The sequence below is a fragment of the Orbicella franksi genome, chromosome 8, assembly GCF_964199315.1.
Source record: "Orbicella franksi chromosome 8, jaOrbFran1.1, whole genome shotgun sequence".
NCBI lineage: Eukaryota > Metazoa > Cnidaria > Anthozoa > Scleractinia > Merulinidae > Orbicella > Orbicella franksi.
In genome coordinates this window covers 9702248-9723174 of record NC_138152.1, presented here as the reverse complement: position 1 = coordinate 9723174, position 20927 = coordinate 9702248, and the positions used below count along the sequence as shown (strand labels likewise).

The 20927-nt window shown below is 37.4% G+C and overlaps 1 protein-coding gene across 1 annotated transcript; it reads right to left on the bottom strand.

The window, feature by feature from the left end:
- Positions 1–626: 626 nt before the first annotated feature.
- On the bottom strand, positions 627–6116 carry LOC145495642 (uromodulin-like). The gene is made up of 4 exons (XM_081475266.1): positions 5595–6116; positions 5239–5388; positions 1814–1942; positions 627–994 (listed from the first exon to the last, which is right to left on the bottom strand). The coding sequence occupies exons 1-4, from the start codon at positions 5920–5922 to the stop codon at positions 627–629; spliced, it is 975 nt and encodes a 324-aa protein (XP_081331392.1). The 5' UTR covers positions 5923–6116.
- Positions 6117–20927: the final 14811 nt, after the last annotated feature.

Below are 20927 nucleotides of genomic sequence, written 5' to 3'. Positions count from 1 at the left end.
CTACTGCAGGGCCAAACAAAGTTCTCAGAAGCTCTCCTAGAAGACAAACTGTACAAAGTTATAGCAAATCAACTTGAGCACCTAATTTCTTTAAAGCCTTTACTTTTGTTAAGAGAATGCGAGTTACTTTGCTAATGCTATTCGCATTGATATTATTGCTATGCATCTACTAGCTCACTGTACAGCGTTACAGTGTCTTGCCTAAAAAAAACAGCCGTCTTATGTCACGCCGTCAAGTGTTCTCCCGAGAAACGCCTGAAACTCGATGTGCATTTTGTTTGTTTATAGTGGTCAGGTTGTTCGTAATCCAGGTTTAAGAGTTGATCGAGGTTTAAAGTTCTGTTTCGTGGGTAAAGTATTTCCTTTGCTTATTTTTAGAGTACTTAGAGCTTGTAAGCCGTCGTCAAAAGTTGAGAGAAAAAAAATGGCTGAAGTTTATAAATGGGTAACACTAATTCTGGACTAGCTTGGTCATGCTTTGAACAACCAAGCCATGGTTAAGTTTTACTGTAGGTAATCATGTCGGGAAGTAATATCCCGCTTGGCACTAAGAGAGACAATGATTAAGTCTCTTGCCACTACTATTCAACTGAAGCTAACTGAAACATACACATGCTATCACCGGATTAGTCAGTGCTGCAATATCGGACATTACAAATCCCTGGGTTAATTAAGTTGTAGATATAATAGGAGCCACAGTTCTTTAATTGAATGAAGAGCAAGTCGTAGCAACAGTCCCCAAGCTTATTAATGCAGACGTTTCTTGTGACTTTACCCTCAGCCACTGTAGGATGACTACCACTCAACCAGATAGGATAGTCTGCATCACAACGGAACATCGGTGGACATGTGGTCACCATTTTTGTGCCTGCAGCTCCTTGGAAGCGATACCAGCCATTGAGTGTGTCGTCACATTTGTAGTTTACTGTTAGGTAGTCATATTTTCTTTCTGCATCGGACAGATTTTGGTAATTTTGCCAGTGACATACATCAACTAAAGGAAATACACAAATGTGTAAATAAATATGTGATAAGCACAGAAGACATTTGACATATGTCGTCTTGTGTTGCGTAGTCATATCTTCTTTCCGCGTCTGTCAGATTTTGGTAGTTCTTACATATGTCAACTAAAAAAAACAAACAGGGTAATACGTAAATAACTCTCCCCTGATCCGTAGATACCTCTGTCGTGCTGTGTCGTTGGGAGTTACTTGTAGTTTGAATACAGTCACTTCATATATTTTGTTCAATTTTACATCACTTTATTACATCCGGTCATGCACAAACATTTCTATATGATTTGTCTTCGTTTCCATTTTTCCTGGGAACAAGGTTGTTAAAAGATCTCGCCACCGAAATATAGCTTCTACAATAGGTATTAATTACCACCTTTTTGTCTGTTTATACAAGAAAATCTTCACATTTACATTTGAAATTTCCAGTTCAAATGCTGTTGGGTAACCTGTATGTAAGCCATAGGTGAATAAATCTGTCCTTCAGGTGATGATATTTATCGGCTTTAAGTGCGAGAACATCGCAATCAGCGCCAGTGTTTCTCCACTCAGGTATGTTTACTCTCTGGCATTGGATAAACCGCTGGAGGAATACCATGTGGGATACTTTAACCAACTTTGTAGTGGATTCTAACTTCATATGGGTTATTTATTATTTTTTTCCTGATACATGCCTACTTGTTAAATAAGATTCTTAAATGTGACAAACCGTCCTTACATAACGAGAAATAAAGTTTTTAACTGTAGCTAATTAAAACAGAATAGAAGATATCCCTACTGATGATAAAACTGTGTTGCACCTTCACAATTAAGACCGTTCTTTACAAATCCATCTTTGCACCGGCAGTTGTACGATCCATCCGTATTCTTGCACTCAGCGTTGGCAACAGCAACACACGGGTCGACCTGTGCTGCGCACTCGTCGATGTCTAAAAACAAAGGGATCTAAGTGTTACTATTTCAATGTCACAATGGATGGTTAAGTGTCCCATTACGAGCATAAAAGGGAATTCTGGGGGAAATAAACTACTTTACACATTAAAAAGGCGAAAAAAGTATCAGAAAAATCTCAAGAGAACCTTGTTACGAAGGAAAATAAGTAGAATTGGCGCCTTAAATCCACTCCAAAGTTTTTACATTTCTAAAGTGATTACACGGCATAAGGAAGCACCTATTCCAGATACATTTTATTAGAGTAATCGTGTGGCTGGCTAACGGGAAACTCTCAGTGATATCAACCACACAGTACTGCCATCTGCCCATCGATTGTAGGCGTTTCATCCCTGTTACTTGCATGTGGTTTTACCTTCTGTTACCTACAACGATTATCTCAATCACAGTGTTCCAGTAAAGTCTAGTGCGCAGCTACAGTTGAATTCGTTCACTCGTCTAAGTAACTAACTCTTCGCATCATTTCGCCTCCACCTGCCCACTAAAGGTGTAAAATCGGCCCTGAATCGAAGCCATACCCATGCAGTCAATTCCCCATCTATCCCTCCATCACCAGATTGGAGGTCATGACCATGGAACTACACGCCCTAGTGTGTTTAGCATGTGTAACTTTGGGTCGTGTGTCCGCTCACAGGCAAACGTTTACAAGGAAATATGCTGTAAAGAAGGAACTAAAACATTTCTGCTGGAAGAGAAAATAAGATGAAATTTTCACAGCAACTCGTAAAAAGGGTTTATCTTTTGGTTTCCTGGTGGCAATAATAGTCAAAGACGACTTTCATTGTGTTTTTCCCTTTTCCAGTGGCTGTATATTTCTAGGAAATACACCTTTTGATTGGCTCCCAATCTTTGTTAACTTTGCTGTTTTATTATTTACACGAACGATAAGGTTGGTGAGGTTATCTGTTTCGATTACCTGTTTCACATTGTATTCCATTAAATCCTGGTGCGCAGTTGCAGTTGAATCCGTTCACTCGGTCTGTACAGGTCCCGTTGTTCTTACAGGGATGACTTGCACAATCATCGATATCTGTTTCAAGGTGATAAGGCAGAAAGTTAATAACGGTCACATTCGATAGAACCTGCAACAGCTAACAACAAAACTCAATAACAAAACTATGCTTGAAGTTAAAAGATACAACACTGCGCGCAAACAGCTTAGAGAGAGATTAAAACCCGTAGAATTTGAATGAAAATTAACTAATTTTGGTTATAGTTACCTGTTTCACATTGTGTGCCATTTAATCCTGGTGCACAGCTGCAGTTGAATCCGTTCACTCGGTCTGTACAGGTCCCGTTGTTCTTACAGGGATGACTTGTGCAATCATCGATATCTGTTTCAAGGTGATAAGGCACAAAGTTAATAACGGTCACATTCGGTAGAACCTGCAAAAACCAACAACAAAACTCAATAACAAAACTATACTTGAAGTTAAAAGATACAACACTGCAAACAACTTAGAAAGAGATTAAAACCCGTAGAATTTGAAAGAAAATTAACTAGTTTTGGCTATAGTTACCTGTTTCACATTGTGTGCCATTAAATCCTGGTGCACAGCTGCAGTTGAATCCGTTCACTTGGTCTGTGCACTTCCCGTTGTTCTTACAGGGTTGACTTGTACAGTCATCGATATCTGCATTAAAGGGATAAGGTAGAAAGTTAATAACGGTCATATTGTAAAATACCATGTTAAAGCCTCCCCAGATATAAACCCTTCTATTTGCTAACAGAGATATTATACCAGATATTGGTGCTCCCCCCCCCCCTCCTCCAAAACCGGATACGAACCCATCTAATGTATAAATCAGATAACGTTTTGTTCCTTTCCAGTTGTGCCAGTCACACTAGTGTTTTATAGATGTTTTTAAAACATATTCTCCGTTTATTCTTACGCACAATAAATGTATTAAAAATCTAATAGTTCTAAATGTATTGGTATGTTAGCTTTAATTAGTTGCTCAGTTACGTTTTGTATCGTCGTTCCGAAACATTATTTTTATTCCACTTATATTCCCGCCCTCGGATATAAGCACCCCCCCGTCTTTAAGCCCACACAAAACCTCTTTATGACGTTATATGATCCCAGGGCTTTAACTTGGGATTGTACCGTATACGATAGAACCCACAACAACAATATCTGCAAAATAACCAAAAATGCATAAGATCGTTTAACGGCCCAAATTTCGCTCCTTAGAGACTTGGATAGGTCAATTGGACAGAATTATGGAGAGAAAAAAAAGTTGTGGCAAAAAAGTGTGCTTTTCTTTAACCAAATATGCATAAGTAATAATATATGTTTCTCCTCTCTTCAACCAGTTTAAAAATCGAAGGAAAATGAATTTTGGATATAGTTACCTGTTTCACATTGTGTGCCATTAAATCCTGGTGCACAGCTACAGTTGAATCCGTTAACTCGGTCTGTACAGGTCCCGTTGTTCTTACAGGGATGACTTGCACAGTCATCGATATCTGTTTTAGAAGATAAGATTGAAAGGATTAAAATGCAATTGCTTATGTTGTTACACTTGACGGAGCCCGACTCGGAGCAAATAGGTAAAAGAGATCACTAACTAACTAACTTTCAGAGAGTTTTTTGCTTTTTATAAAGAAAAACAAAACATCTTTATCAAATGTCCATCATTATCATAATCCAGTCCGGGAATGGCAACGGATCTGCTCCTTGAAATATATCTGTTCCACACACAACTTCTTGCTGGGTGGGAATCTTCTGGTTCTGAGCACCCGCTGTCAGTTGCACGGGGAAGATGGAGCCTGTTTGCCTGTTAATTATTAGTCTAGAGAAGATAGCAGATCTGAAACCTATCATTTTAGCTCTCAGCTTCATGAGCTATATGAACGCTCTCGTTGTTTTAACTCTAAACAAATAGTTTTGCTCGCATGGAGCCTGATTGGGTTTTAAAGCTGGGCTTCTTCTTTATGAAGAGCATCTCATAAATTAAACAGTCTATGTCCATGTCTTGAACGTTCTTTTCGCTATGGAGACGCTTATTGGAAGGGTTTATTAAAACACACTCCTGGTTATTACATTAATAGAAAGGTAACATAACCTAAATATAAAAGTTCGTAAAAATTTGATTTAGCGCCAAAGTTGCACTTTTCGCAAATATGCCTTGTTTTGTAAAATACAGAGTCTCTAATCACAGACTCACAGAAACAGCCTGGAGGTTTAGGCATTTTATAGCGCGTAGATGAGTCTTATTGCAAGAAGTTTGTAAATAATAAATCAAGGTAAAACCCCGAAGGTATAGTTACCTAGTTTAGACATGTCACAACGAGCCAGGACTGCCTCGCCAGGTTTAGTTGAATGGAACCAGTAATTACCGCTGACTGCATCTTCTCCTTCACTCGCCCTGATTTCGGCGCACGACTCAGCTGGCAACTCGGGAATGGATCCGAGGGGAACTAAAAATAGAAAAGTCAAAAACATTGTTTTTTTTAGCGCTTTCTTGTCATTACTAAACACTACTTTTGTTAAGCACTCTTCACGAAAAACTGCGGGCTTTGTTTGCAGTCCTCGGGATGCAATGAGATTCTGGGCACGCTCGTATAAGATACGAGTACTATCCTTAAAAAAAAAGATGAGATGAACATTCAAAGAAGAACAATACCTCTTTCCCTGAATCGTTTAATATAGAACCGATCGCAGTCCGGAACAAAATCTTCGGGTCTGGCTTCTTTGGTGCGGTTGTTCAACTCACATATGCCTTGGCTGATGACGTAGTTAAGGCTTTGACATCTGACGTCATCATCACACTTGTCTAAACAATTAAGCCCAATTCCGGTCTTCTCCTCGATGAAGGTATGTCCTTTCAACATCATGCCACGGATGGAATATTTGCCTTGAATTATACACTGCTGAGCGTCCAGTTTATAAAACATCTGAGACATCAGAAGCACCGTGATGGCCATACTTATGCCAGCTTCTGAAACTGTCATATGGAGAGAAAAATATCGAGTCTTGCATAATATGTCTCTTTAAACCGTACGTTTCTGTTGTAACTTGAAAGAGTACGAACATTTTCATCCCAGTTTAGTTTGTGTTAACAATGTTAATTTTCTTGCATTATACCCGCATTTAGAGAGATCAATAAAGCTATTGTTACTGTTGTTGATGGTAACGATGATCTTCACAATTACATGTCACCATATTTCTCCTGTCAAGTCATTTTTTTACCTCCCCAAAATATATGGTAATCGATGACAATCGATGACAATCGATAACAATCAATGACAATTAATGACAATCGATGACAATCGATGGCAATTAAAAAACACAAATTTTTTGGCCATCGATTGGTCATCGATTTCCGATATGAATCGATTAACTGTTATCGATTGATATCGATTGCCATCGATTGTTATCGATTATCGGTTTCATCGATTGATCACGCCGGGAAAGAGAAATCGCTTTGTAGTGATTATCCCGAAAACGTCGGTCAAAACCGAATGACGGGAATTCGAAGTTACAACAAAGTGTAAATTTCTTGACTCAAGCGAAACACATGCGCTGCGCCGACAACATGAACCAAAAAAGTACAATTGTTCTGGTCAACGAACGAATATACGGTCGTGCTCCTCCCGTATGCCCATATTCGATATGAATTTTCCAGGTCCACGTCATGTACACGCCATGAATACTCTAGAATTCTATAGCTTTGGCGTCAAGATCACGTATTCGAGGATAAACGTATACACGCGCAGATCGCACATACTTTGAATTCATAGTCTAAATTTTGTTTCCAGGAGAATGCTATGCACCCGAACTGTTACCTTCTTTTATAAAGTTCTTTTTACAAAGGGTTCGCCATCATACCCAAGGAGTACGACAGATGTGTGGTATATTTTAACGAAAATCCTCGAACGATTTTGAACGGAGCGTATTCCACCATATTCGACACGAATATTCCAGGTGTACGTCACGTGTTGTGTGCGGCTTGAATACTCTAGGATTCTATTGCGTCACAATCACATATTCGAGTCTAGAATACACTAGAATATTTTGGCTTTCACGCAGTGCAAGCGAGCATCTCGATCTCTTATAGCTGAGTGTCAATGAGCCAAATTCCTATGAATGGCAGCGACACAACACGCCACCTGTTATTACACAGTGTTGCTTGTAACCAATCTTGAAATAAATTTAGGGAGCGGCTGGTGAGGGAATCATTGAAATTTACTTCGTTAAGTGAAAAAGAGAGGTGAAAAACTCAGGCTGCGTCCACACTACAGTGGAGAAATTTGAAAACACGGCTATCTTTCTACGGTTAGGCCCGCCGTCTCCTCTAATCCGTTACGAAAACGCTCTTCGAACAGGAGGAATTTGAAAACACGGCTTTCTTTCTATGGTTAGGCCTACCGTCTCCTCTAACTCCTCATGAAAACGATCTTCCAACAGGAGGAATTTGAAAACACGGCTATCTTTCTATGCTTAGACCTACCGTCTCCTCTAACCCGTTATGAAAACGCTCTTCAAACAGGAGGAATTTGAAATCGGCGGCTTGCGTTTTAGTGTGCGTGGACGGGAAACATTTTGAAAACAGAGCTTTTCGAAAACGATGACATCGCGATAATTAAACGATTTACCTGCCAGAGTTTTCCTCAAACACAAGCCAAAATAACCGGTGACCAAATTTTTTCCTTGTAGCGTGCAAGAAAAACATTTACTACGTTTTTACATATGGTCTGTTGTATTATGTAATAACCTGTAACGCTGGCGTTTTTTTCTGGAAAAGAGCTGGTTAAATTTATTTACGCATCAACCTAACTTTTTGTTTGCTTTCTTCAACTTACTGAATCCAAGATAACGCTCGCTTAGACAAAAAGAAGACAAAAAAGTTCAACAAATACACAAAACGAACGAAAACAAATGAAACGCTCGAGTTCGCTCGCTCAAGAGAAAACCGCATACTGGCCTTTAAACCGCAACATACTTAAACAACAAAGATGTTTTCCGCATAATTTGACTAATTGAGGGGTTTCAATGATGACATACGGTAATTTCATACTGTGAGGAAAATGGGGTATTTTAAATCCACCTGTTACTGGTAATAACTTCCTTTATTGATTCTCGAGTGCTTTGGAGCACGAAAGAAGTCGTTTTTAGTTTTAGGCTACAGAATTCAAAGGATAATTATCTTAATTACAGAAGACTGACCGAAGAAAACTGTGGCACAACGCATGGGCATAAAGTTCCTATTTTTGTTTATGATTAAATTCAGATAATATATTTTTTAAGAACAGCATTACGTATAGTAGGATATGTTTGTTAGACTGTAACAAGAAAGCCCACATTTCGCTTATTTGCCGTTTGAACTCCAAATTTCCGTGCCCTTCGAAGATTTTTGAAAGATCTCTCCTCAAAGATCACCTTGCCGATTTTAGTAACGAAAAATGCAGCATCATTCTTTTTTAGGCGATATAACACAAACTAGACATGCATTTTACAGACCTCTTTTCCCATCTAGTAAGAAAATAGCTGGTTTTGATATTCTAGCTACCTCTTCGTCTTTATTTATGTGCTGACTGACTGAGAATTATTTTTAAGAATGTAGTGATGCTATAAGATAAATGCAAGTAGCAATTTCTCGTACCAACTCTTGTAAAGAATTATGCGTCGGCAATCGTGTCAAAAGGCGCTGTTACAGTTGGTTATTAACATGCCTTGCATTGCTGTCACGAAAACGTGCGAGACATGTCCAATTCAGGGAGAGTTACACTAGACGACGCTTCGTGCAAATTGCCTCGTAGATGCGCAATAAAATTGTGAGACAAATTACTAATAAATTCCGGTAAATTTATTCAAATGTTATTTGTGGAAGACTTAGCGATGATGCATCAAGAACTTGAAATCTCCTTGAAAATAGTTTTCTTTATCTTACAGTATTTTGACATTACAACTATCGGCTTTAAAATACCAAAGAGTGCTAAATAAACAAAGCTTCCACGAAGGACAAAGAAGACAAAAATGACTGAACTGCAACTTTTAGAAGATTAGCTTCCCAAATTATCACAAAAGACTGTGATCTGGATGATAGTCTCTTAATTATCACCATCATTATCATCATTATCGAGAAAACTATTGAACCAAATAAGTTCATTTATATTTTTGCATGAGTCTTATCTTTTAAACTTCTCGCGTATCGTCAATTAAGGACCGAAATTGCTTTCGCAAAAGAGACAGACAGGAGATAAAAATGTTACCAAAAAAAACGCATTTTTCTCCGTTTTTGTGAGTGATTAATGAAATATCATGTCAGTTTTACCTGAGAAATTTTATCATAACAATTTTGCGTGATCTTGGCGAGTTGCAGCTGAATGAAAATATTGACGGTGTTCAGACAAACTCAGACAAACTCGGATTCTTGGTCAAATTGGAGTTTTAAAATGTCGGTATTCATAAAGATAGCAAAATAGGAGTACGCGGAAAAAAACATGACCGAGAAGAAGAGGTTGAAGAGAAGAACCAACAACAAACTCAACCCACTTATGAGGCAGAGTTTGGGATGCCAGTCCAGGCAAGTGGATGTTAGGATACACAAAGTAGGATAGTATAAAACGCGATTGAAAGGTTATCAATGAAAATGTAAGGACATTTTGGAACTCACCCTGAGCTTGCGTTTGACGGAGCGTTATTGAAATCGATGATGCAAAAATGAGGAGTGCAGAAACATTCATTTTTCACCGCAACGAACGTCTTCAGTTCTGAAGTCCTATGGAAAGAATTGAGCTAGCACCAGCTGGCGATGTGAAGTCGACAGATAACCAGCTCTTTACAAGTCAACACTGTAATAAGGGATGGCGTGTTTTGTCTCTGTCATTCAGAGCTATTTCTGCTCATGTCAGTTTGGCTCCTCCTGCTCCTACTAGAACTTTCCGTTTAAATTACGCACTTATTATGTGAACAAAATATTTCTATCTGCGGGTTTCTCAACTAAACTTATAAGAAGGAATTCCTTCTTGCGCTGGTTTATGAGTGTTTAGTTCAATGAAAGATGCGTTCCAAACTCATGTTTTTAACAATCACTCAGTTAAAAACCTGGAATTTCGACGGCATTTTCCGTGTTCCCTATCTTTATTTTGGTTCTTTATTATGAATTAAACATTGATTTCGTTGTTTTCATCTTATTAATTTTTTTTTCTTCAGATTTGTTCGAGATAGAGTTGGCCTAAATGTTGAAAGCATATCTATAACAGGACGTCATTGCGACTTCGACTGTTAGCTTAACTATATTCCTCGGCTTTGTTGACTTTTTGGCAAAAGGTAGGATGTTAAACAATTTATTTTACAGCCCTGCAAGCATGTGGTTACCTTAAGTTAAAAGTAAGTTAATTAATTAAACGCCATTCAAACAAATGAATTTAAATTTATGCTTTTCCTTTTGCAAACAAATTGACATATTGTCTGCTTCTCATTTTGCCACACTCCTAAATTGGAAAAAAAACCATATATTTTCAGGCGCCAAGTTACGCTTGCGATGTAAATATGGCAAACTATTTTATTCCGAAGACCTTTTATTTTGTATTTCGATAAAGCAACAACTCATGTCTATTGTCTTCTCCACCTTTGTTTTTGTTCTTTACTGAAAATATAAATATAAATTTCGTTGTTTTTCTGTTAAAAATATATTGTTTTTTAGCTCAAAGTGGCTCAAGATTAATTAACCTGAATATTGAATAAATATATGTTAGGGCGTTATTGCAGCCACGAGCTAAGCCTATATTTAAATTAATAATAATAATAATAATAATAATAATAATAATGATGGTGATGATAATATTAATATATTATTATTATTATTTATTTATTTATTTTTAAAGGGATTGATATCAAACATTATATTCTGCAGGCCTCCATGCACATGAAAACTTTGTATTTTGGAAAACTGGTCGCTTACGAGAGGTGGTCGCAACCGGAGGTTCGACTATATACTACATGTTATTATCTCACTCTTGGTCTAGAGGCAAGCCAACAAAAGACGACCACATGTATAATTTCTAAGTTAAAAGTTTAACACTTGGTAACCACGCACTGAATGGTAATTTCATTTCCGGTCGGTGCGGAGTGGAAGACGGTTAGCAAACATCACGGACATGCGCAGAACATTGACGAAAGTCATTTGTTGTTTCCGGTAGCCGTTGCAATCTGTCACGGTCGTCCTTGCTAAAGGTCTGTCTCCTCGACAAGGCTTGTATGTATACCGAACAATAAGGGACCATTCAATATTTATGCCTTGGGTGAAGGGGAGGGGGGGCTGGAAAATAAGAGGGGGAATGATCAAAAAATTAGAAAATGAAGAGGGGGTCACTAAAAAGAATAAGGATAGGAGTGGACGGGGGGGCGGGGGCTATGTATTTCTTTTAGCCATATAGAGTATACCGGTGAACACTTCCAAACAGTCCACTTACATGGGTCAACTAATACAAAAAAAGTCACGACAGTGAGAGAACGACCTTACAATATTGCGCCCAGATCGGGTTTGGCCAGAGACCTGTGCTACAACAGGTACTCTGTCACTGTTGGTTTCCTTTTGAATAACTGTCGCTTTCCGATGAATCAGAGCTGCAAAGATGCAAAATAACGATATCATCTTTGCTGTCACTTTCCGCATCAGAACTGCTGTTCATATCATTGTCGTTGGTATCATCTTGCAGTACTTCGTGCCGCTAAAGAGAGACATGGGTATCAAGTACCTCACCCATTCTGATCAAGGCATGTGCAGTGACCCGTCGCACCTCGTCATTTTTCTTGCCCTTTAATTGAAGGTTGAAATGACTGACGGATACTTGTCAAGCTCCTGAATGCTTAATTGCTCAACTTTACCAGTGCGACAAAGAGTGTTCCAATCATAGTCCTCGAAGCATTTCTGTTGTTTTTGCTTGCGTTTCCTGTTGTCTCTGCTTGCATTTCACCCGTCATGTATTTTTTTTTCAGTTTGCATCCTGTCCTGCAGGTTTTTTAGCATTATTTTCTGTAGAAATGCCTTTAATAAAACAATTCCTTGCAATTTCATTGATAAAGTGGTTTTGGACTGAATAATTTGCATGGCAAAAATTGAATGAAAATGTGAGGCCTGTTCTCATTATATATTTCTTTCATTATCTATATTTATATTTCTTTATATTTTATTTCTTCCAAGCACTACCTTAGAATTCATTACCAAAATTGTCAACTGGAACAGAGAGTAACAGCGAAGGCTATTTTAAGTACTCGTATAAGGACCTAAAGCACAAAAGGGCCAAGTATTTCACCAAAATACTCCCAGACATGTACAAACATGAACAACCCTATTTGCTGGATAACCTTCCAAAGTACCCTCACAAGAAAAGGAAAAGAAGATTTCAAACCAAAAAATATATTGAAAAGGTCAGGCATGACATGAGCGTACTTTTTTTCTGAAACAATTGAAGCCTCCTGTTTTAAATTTATGAAAATGTCCACGAGACAACTAAGGCCTAATCATATAGGCATTGTGTCCAAAAGAGTTTAAAAAATTCGAAGAAATTATGTCCCAAATGGAAAAAGAAGAAAATAACATCCCATCTAATTTGAGGACACCTTTTAACAGAAATAAACTTAAGCCATGGCCCAGTGAGCAATATCAGTATACTAAAGCAGTGCAAGAGGACCTTGCTCAAAAAAAAGGAGATATCAGTGACAAATTAGGGATGTTGTTGAGCATAAAGCAACGTCTTGACCGAGCCTCCAAAGGTTTACCAAATAAGACAGGATGAAGAACGGAAGACAAAAAGAAAATAAAAGAAAAGCTGAAAAGAGAAAGATAGAGCGCCTAAACAAAATCCAAAAAGAAACAAGGTGTAAAATCATCAAACGTGATTCTGACGAAGCTTACAAGTGTATTACAAAACAAATGCTTCAGTTAAATGAACTAGAAAAATTGAGAGCAGACTGGCACAAAGCTTGATTAGCAAGCCTCATTAACAAGGGAAATTGGCATCCAGAAGCAAGGATATGTGTACTTGTAAAGCTCACTGATTAATTAAGAGTTAGAGGCATACTACCATGAAGAGGAAGGACATAGTGAAGAAGAAGTGAAAAGTGAAAAAGGTGATTGCAAAGAAAGAAAAGAAGTGGTGGAGGATAATAAAGAATTCAATGAAAGAAATTAAGTGTCATTGTCAGAGAAAACCGGGCAGTACCAAAAGATTGAGGTCGGCCCTTTACCTTCATCTTTTCATAGTATAAAAGCTATTCGAAAAGATTAACAACCATGACATTTAAAGGAATTTTATTTAGTTTAACATTCTGAAACGTGTACATGAGTTTTTCTAAAGCAAACATATATTTACAGATTTATTTCATTCATGTCTGGATGGAACAAATGTCTAAACTATCGAGTTTAGAGATTGTACTTCTAATTTAATCAATTCAATTCTGTGTTTATCCACCCTCATTTCCATCCAAATCTCTACAAGTAGGCTCTTCAGTCGTTATTAACAGACTAGAAAAATTTATATAAAGAGAAGTTATTCCTCGCCGTATTTCTTATACGTTTAACAGTGACGGTAAGTTGATGTTTAAAACGAGCCATGGTTAAGTGGTATGTTTTGATTTCCCAACAGAAACACCTTTCGAGATAAGATGATTACGTTCCATCCAGACATCTTGCACATTTAAACAATAAAACAATATTTACACCGACAGGTTATAACTATATCATGCATTCAGAAATAATGCTTTAATTTACTAACGCAGAGGTTTTTACCCTAAATTCCCAAGGTAATTCTCCTTAATTTGCTTTGACTTTGCCTCGCTACGCTTAGTGATTGGTTTAAAAGCCTAGCGTCATATTCTCAAGCAATCCTAGCCAAGCCTCGCTCGCACATCTTTTCCCGAGTTCGTATTCGAGCTCAATATTGCTTCAGTCGAATATCTGTGTCCTTTTTGATTGGTCAAAGTGATTACCTTAGTTGTCGTTTTACCACAGTCAGTTAAAAAGCTCTCTATGGGTTGAATATTAAAATATGTTGGATAAGTCATTACTAAACGTTGTATTGTACCTAATGTAATTTAATTAGTACTGCACTAAGATGGCATTGGGCCCCAGTGTAGCGTGATAGCGCGCAACTCATTTGTACAGTTTGAAAATTCTAAATAGATTGAAAGTTAATTGGTTTCTGCTGGAATGTGTAAGAGAACTATTAACTTCGTGGGATGCAAATTTAACCAGTAAAGAAATTTGGTGGGATAAGAGTTAGTTTCATCCTCAACTTGAATTTTCATTTAAGTTAATTTGTTGCAATTTGAAATCTACTTTTGCATCATAAACAAATTAATCAACAATAATTCCAACGCTTTTCTTTTGACTCCTGGTACCTTTTGTCGCACGGAAAACTTGACAAAAGCCCTTTGAATAACTTTAGCGCTGCGGTAAATATAACTAAACATACATGTATATGTATAACTTAGTTGTACTAATCCCATTAAACATTACATTATTTTGAGCAACAAGGTGAATAATAATTACTGTTATAATAATAAAGAGTCCTTATTCATAGTTTTAAATAGACGTTAAAACTTACAAGGTACTTATAGAGTTAAAAACTGTCCCAAGTTAACTAAGGAATATGAAGACTAAGATTGCGAAATAATGTCCTAATGACGTAAGGCAAAATCCTTGAAGAATTAAACAAAGTCTAATGTAAATCGATGTGATAAAAACTGAAATTTTCATATCAATCTGATCAGAAAAGTTGAAACACCAAAAAGAATTTTTAGACAGATGTTTGGCTAAAAGAAGGAGGAGACTTACAAACTGAATTGTTTCTTGGTTAGATTACCGAAGGAAGAGTTTTCACGTGGGGGCCAAACCAAACACAAGTGTTTCGTCAGTTCTTGGGTATTTCACATTGTTTGGCATTACTTAAAAAGTGCTGACTCTTTCTACACCAAACTTGGCAGATGAGCAGGAGACCTATTGCCAAATATATTTACGTGAAAAATGTCAGTAAATGTCAAAGTTGTGACGTCACAGTGATAACGTCATGTTTTTTGCCACTTTTGAAGTTTTTAATATGCATATTTTTACAATGTGTTCGAAAGAGCACCTCAAGGGAAGTTGAAACCTGAAAATAATTTGTCCATATCACAAAAATTGAATGAAATATGGCATTTTTAAATATGAAAAATAACTCTGCAAAATATGGGGTCCCCCCCTTGAGAAAAATCCCCAAATTGGGCCGTAATTTTGTTCCAGCAAATGCAGCTATGTTGCACATGTGATGTGTCAGATGACCAAAGCAAAAATAAAGAAGAAAATCGCAATAAAAAATTATCCCTGCGTTGAAATTAGTTTTTTTACGTCATAACCTGTGACGTCACCCGTTTTTTTACTGTTAACACCATCCTGACAAAGCCGAAAATCAAATTTCTAAAACCATACGATTGTTGACAACATCAAGCTTTCTATTTTTTTAGATTTTTAGGCTTCATAGAATAAAACTGAAAAAAATAAACCAGAGAGACTGACTTAAGAAGGACAGTATGGTTAAGCAAATTCCGGGGGGGACAACAAAAATATATTTAACTTACCATATCTCAAAACATAATCATCATAGCAAAAAACGGCTTCCGGCATTTTACTCCTCAAGTCAAGGCCTTTCCAATGACATAATCTTTTTATCAGATTTTTCAAAAAATTATAGCACGTTTTGGTGACGTCATTAATTATGACGTCATAATTTGACATTTTGTCACAACTTCCAAATTAAAATAGATAGGAGAACAAAGAAAGCTCATCTGCCAAACTTGGTTCAGAAATATATAAACCAAGCAAATATAGCCTTCATGAAACATTAGGGGGCTGGTTTGGCCCCTACGTGTTTTTTGATAGATTGAGGAAACAGGCAAAATTTCTGGAAGAGATTTCTTTTGTTGGCCTCTTAATATCTACATTATGTACACACAATTTACCAGCTCAACATGCTGCAACAGAAATCAGCAGCCTTGGAACTTTCAGAGTTGAGATAATTTCTTTTGTAAAATCCGCCATATTGTACCTAGAGAGTTCTACCACTGTCAATCCATATAAGCCAGCATTTTCAGCCGTGCAAGGAATTCGTAATTTTCTCCTCTCTATCCGTCTTGTACGTGCAAGCGCCGGACGCTATCGCATTCATTGGTACTACGGCGGCTAAAACCGTGAACCAAAACCTTTGTCACGCCTTGTGTAAATATTTCACAACGTCACCTGCTTCCTTTCATAAATCCGACAAAACCTTAGTGGTTTGTGTCTTTGAAATGGCCGCTAGTGTGGCTTAAATGCAGGCGTTTAGTGTATGTTTGTAAAACTACCTGAAGAGATCTACTACTAGTTTAGTGTTTAATTTTAATTTTAAAAAATGTAAACCAAATTTAAAAAGAGACAAAAAATTGTAATTTAAAAAAAAATTGAAAAACTTCTCGGTCTGCTTATACTACAGAAACTAGGCTGTGCTACTTAGTTAAATTTACGAGAAGTTACTATTTTATACAATTGCAAATTGCTTGTATAATGTCTGGGATGTCAGCAAATTTTTAAGTTTGACTGTTGTCTGGGCAATAGCCAAACATGTTTACTAAAGAACTTTTGGCATTCCCAACAGGGGATTACCCTGACACTAGATACATTTTTTGAGAAACCAAATCGAACAAAAACACAGATAAACAAACATACAACACAAAAGTAAACCTACACGAGCTAAAAACGTGTATATTGTATATTGTATACTGCTTATAATTTCAATCAAAACTGGTTAAAAAGTGTTCAATAACTTTTAAACAAATTAAGCTAAACCGATAGGAAGAGCAGTTTTTAAGATAAGACAAAGTAATGGTTGTTCCGCGCAATCAAGAAAAATTTTTACTCTGCCTTTCATATCAAATTTCTTTTTAAAGTCTCTTGTCTTGAGGAATAGAAGTTATGAAAGTTTTAAATAACCCTCACTTTTCACAAATTATATACACGACTGAATATTGAAAAAATTATCAGATTTTAAGCTTTTGTAATCACACTCTATTTCCTTCTTTATAAACGAGAGCAAATGGATTGCTCAAATCACCCAAAAGAATAGACCTGCTTTGATTCAATATCTTTACTGCAGGGCCAAACAAATTTCTCAGAAGCTCTCTTAGAAGAAAAACTGTACAAAGTTATGACAAATCAAGTTGAGCAACTAATTTCTTTAAAGCCTTTACTTTTGTTAAGAGAATGCAAGTTACTTTGCTAATGCTATTCGCATTTATATTATTGCTATGCATCTACTAGCTCACTGTGCAGCGTTACAGTGTCTTGCCTAAAAAAAAAAAAGCCGTCTTATGTCACGCCGTCAAGTCTTCTCCCGAGAAACGCCTGAAACTCGATGTGCATTTTGTTTGTTTATAGTGGTCAGGTTGTTCGTAATCCAGGTTAAAGAGTTGATGGAGGTTTAAAGTTTTCTTTCGTGGGTAAAGTATCTTCTTTGCTTATTTTTAGAGGACTTAGACCTTGTAAGCCGTCGTCAAAAGTTGAGAGAAAAAAATGGCTGAAGTTTATAAATGGGTAACACTAATTTTGGCCCAGCTTGGTCATGCTTTGAAAAACCAGGCCATGGTTAAGTTTTACTGTAGGTAATCATGTCGGGAAGTTATATCCTGCTTGGCACTAAAAGAGACAATGATCTAAGTCTCTTGCCAATACTATTCAACTGAAACTAACTGAAACATACATATGCTATGACCGGATTAGTCAGTGCTGCAATATCGGGCAGGACAATCCCGCGGGGGAAATAACTTATAGATATAATAGGAGCTGCAGTTCTTTAATTGAATAGGCAATGATTTGTCGCAACAGCCAAGCTTATTAATGCAGACGTTTCTTGTGACTTTACCCTCAGCCACTGTAGGATGACCACCACTCAACCACATAGGATAGTATGCATCACAACGGAACATCGATGGACATGTGGTCACCATTTTTGTGCCTGCAGCTCCTTGGAAGCGATACCAGCCATTGAGTGTGTTGTCACATTTGGCGTCTTCTTGTGTTTCGTAGTCATATTTTCTTTTTGCATCTGTCAGATTTTGGTAATTTTGCCAGTGACATACATCAACTAAAGGAAATACACAAATGTGTAAATAAATATGTGATAAACACAGAAGACATTTGACATATGTCGTCTTGTGTTGCGTAGTCATATCTTCTTTCCGCGTCTGTCATACGTAAATAACTCTCCCCTGATCCGTAGATACCTCTGTCCTGCTGTGTCGTTGGGAGTTAATTGTTGTTTGAATACAGTCACTTCATATATTTTGTTCAATTTTACATCACTTTATTACATCCGGTCATGCGCAAACATTTCTATATGATTTGTCTTCGTTTCCATTTTTCCTGGGAACAAGGTTGTTAAAAGATCTCACCACCGAAATATAGCTTCTACAATAGGTATTAATTACCACCTTTTTGTCTGTTTATACGAGAAAATATTCTTATTTACATTTGAAATTTCCAGTTCAAATGCTGTTGGGTAACCTGTATGTAAGCCATAGGTGAATAAATTTGTCCTTCAGGCGATGATATATATCGGCTCTAAGTGCGAGAACATCGCAATCGGCGTCAGTGTTTCTCCACTAAGGTATGTTTATTCTCTGCCATTGGATAAACCGCTGGAGGAATACCATGTGGGATACTTTAACCAACTATGTAGTGGATTCTAACTTCATATGGGTTATTTCTTATTTTTTCCTGATACATGCCTACTTGTTAAATAAGATTCTTAAATGTGCAAACCGTCCTTACATAACGACAAATAAAGTTTTTAACTGTAGCTAATTAAAACAGAATAGAAGATATCCCTACTAATGATAAAACTGTGTTGCACCTTCACAAATAGCACCGTTCTTTACAAATCCATCTTTGCACTGGCAGTTGTACGATCCATTCGTATTCTTACACTCAGAGTTTCCAACAGCATTACATGGGTCGACATGTGCAGCGCACTCGTCGATGTCTAAAAACAAAGGGATCTAAGTGTTACTATTTCAATGTCACAATGGATGGTTAAGTGTCCCATTACGAGCATAAAAGGGAATTCTGGTGGAAATAAACTACTTTACACATTAAAAAGGCGAAAAAAAGTATCAGAAAAATCTCAAGAGAACCTTGTTACGAGGGAAAATAAGTAGAATTCGCGCCTTAAATCCACTCCAAAGATTTTACAGTTCTAAAGTGATTACACGGCATATAGAAACATCTATAGCAGATACATTTTATTAGAGTAATCGTGTGGCTGGCTAACGGGAAACTTTCAGTGATCTCAACCACACAGTACTGCCATCTGCCCATCGATTGTAGGCGTTTCATCTCTGTTACTTGCATGTAGTATTACCTGTTGTTATCTACAGCGATTATCTCATTCACAGTGTTCCAGTAAAGTCTAGTGCGCAGCTGCAGTTGAATTCGTTGACTCGTCTAAGTAACTAACTCTTCGCATCATTTCGCCTCCACCTGCCCACAAAAGGTGTAAAATCGGCCCTGAATCGAAGCCATACCCATGCGGTCAATTCCCTATCTGTCCCCCTTCACCAGATTGGAGGTTATGACCATGGAACTACACGCCCTAATGTGTTTAGCATGTGTAACTTTGGGTCGTGTGTCCGTTCACAGGCAAACTTTTACAAGGAAATATACTGTAAAGAAGGAATTAAAACATTTCTGCTGGAAAAGTAAAAACGATGGAAGTTTCACAGCAGCTCGTAAAAAAGGTTTATCTTTTGGTTTCCTCGTGGCAATAATAGTCAAAGACGACTTTCTTTTTGTTTTCCCTTTTCCAGTGGCTGTCAATTTTTAGGAAATACACCTTTTTATTGGCTCCTAATCGTTTGTTAACATTGCTGTTTTATTATTTACACGAACTACTACCTGTTTCACATTGTGTGCCATTAAATCCTGGTGCACAGCTGCAGTTGAATCCGTTCACTCGGTCTGTGCAGTTCCCGCTGTTCTCGCAGGGATGACTTGCGCAGTCATCGATATCTGTTTTAAAGGGATAAGGTAGAAATTTAAAAACGGTCATACCGTAAAATACCACGTTAAAGCCTCTCCCGATATAAACCCTTCTATTGGCTAACAAAGATATTATTCCCGATATAAGCCCCCCCCCCCCCCGCCACCCCCGACCGATAGGAGCCCATCTAATGTGTAAATCACATAACGTTCTGGTCCTTTCCAGTTGCTCCAGTCACACTAGTGTTTTAGAGATGTTTTGGAAACATATTCTCCGTTTACACAATAAATGTATTATAAATGTAATGGTATATTAGCTTTAATTCGTTGCCCAGATACGTTATAACTCCTCATTCCGAAACAATATTTCTATTCGCTTATATGCCGCCCGGAAATAAGCCTCCCCTGCCCGTCTTTAAGCCCACACAAAACCCCTTATGAAGTTATATGAGCCCAGGGCTTAAACGCGGCATTTTACGGTATACGACAAACCCCACAGCAACAATATCTGCAAAATAACCAAAAATGCATAAGATCGTTTATCGGCCCAGATTTCGCTCCTTAGAGACTTGGATAGGTCAACTGGATAGAATTATGGAGAAAAAAGAAAGTTTTGGAGAAAATGTGCTTTTCTTAAGTCAAAAATGCATAAGCAAAAATATCTGTGAACATCGTTGTTTTATTATTTACACGAATTATAAGGTTGGTGATGTTATCTGTTACGATTACCTGTTTCACATTGTGTCCCATGAAATCCTGGTGCGCAGCTGCAGTTGAATCCGTTCACTCGGTCTGTACAGGTTCCGTTGTTCTTACAGGGATGACTTGCACAATCATCGATATCTGTTTCAATGTGATAAGGCAGAAAGTTAATAACTGTCACATTCGATAGAACCTGCAACAACCAACAACAAAACTATGCTTGAAGTTAAAAGATACAACATTGCAAACAACTTAGAAAGAGAT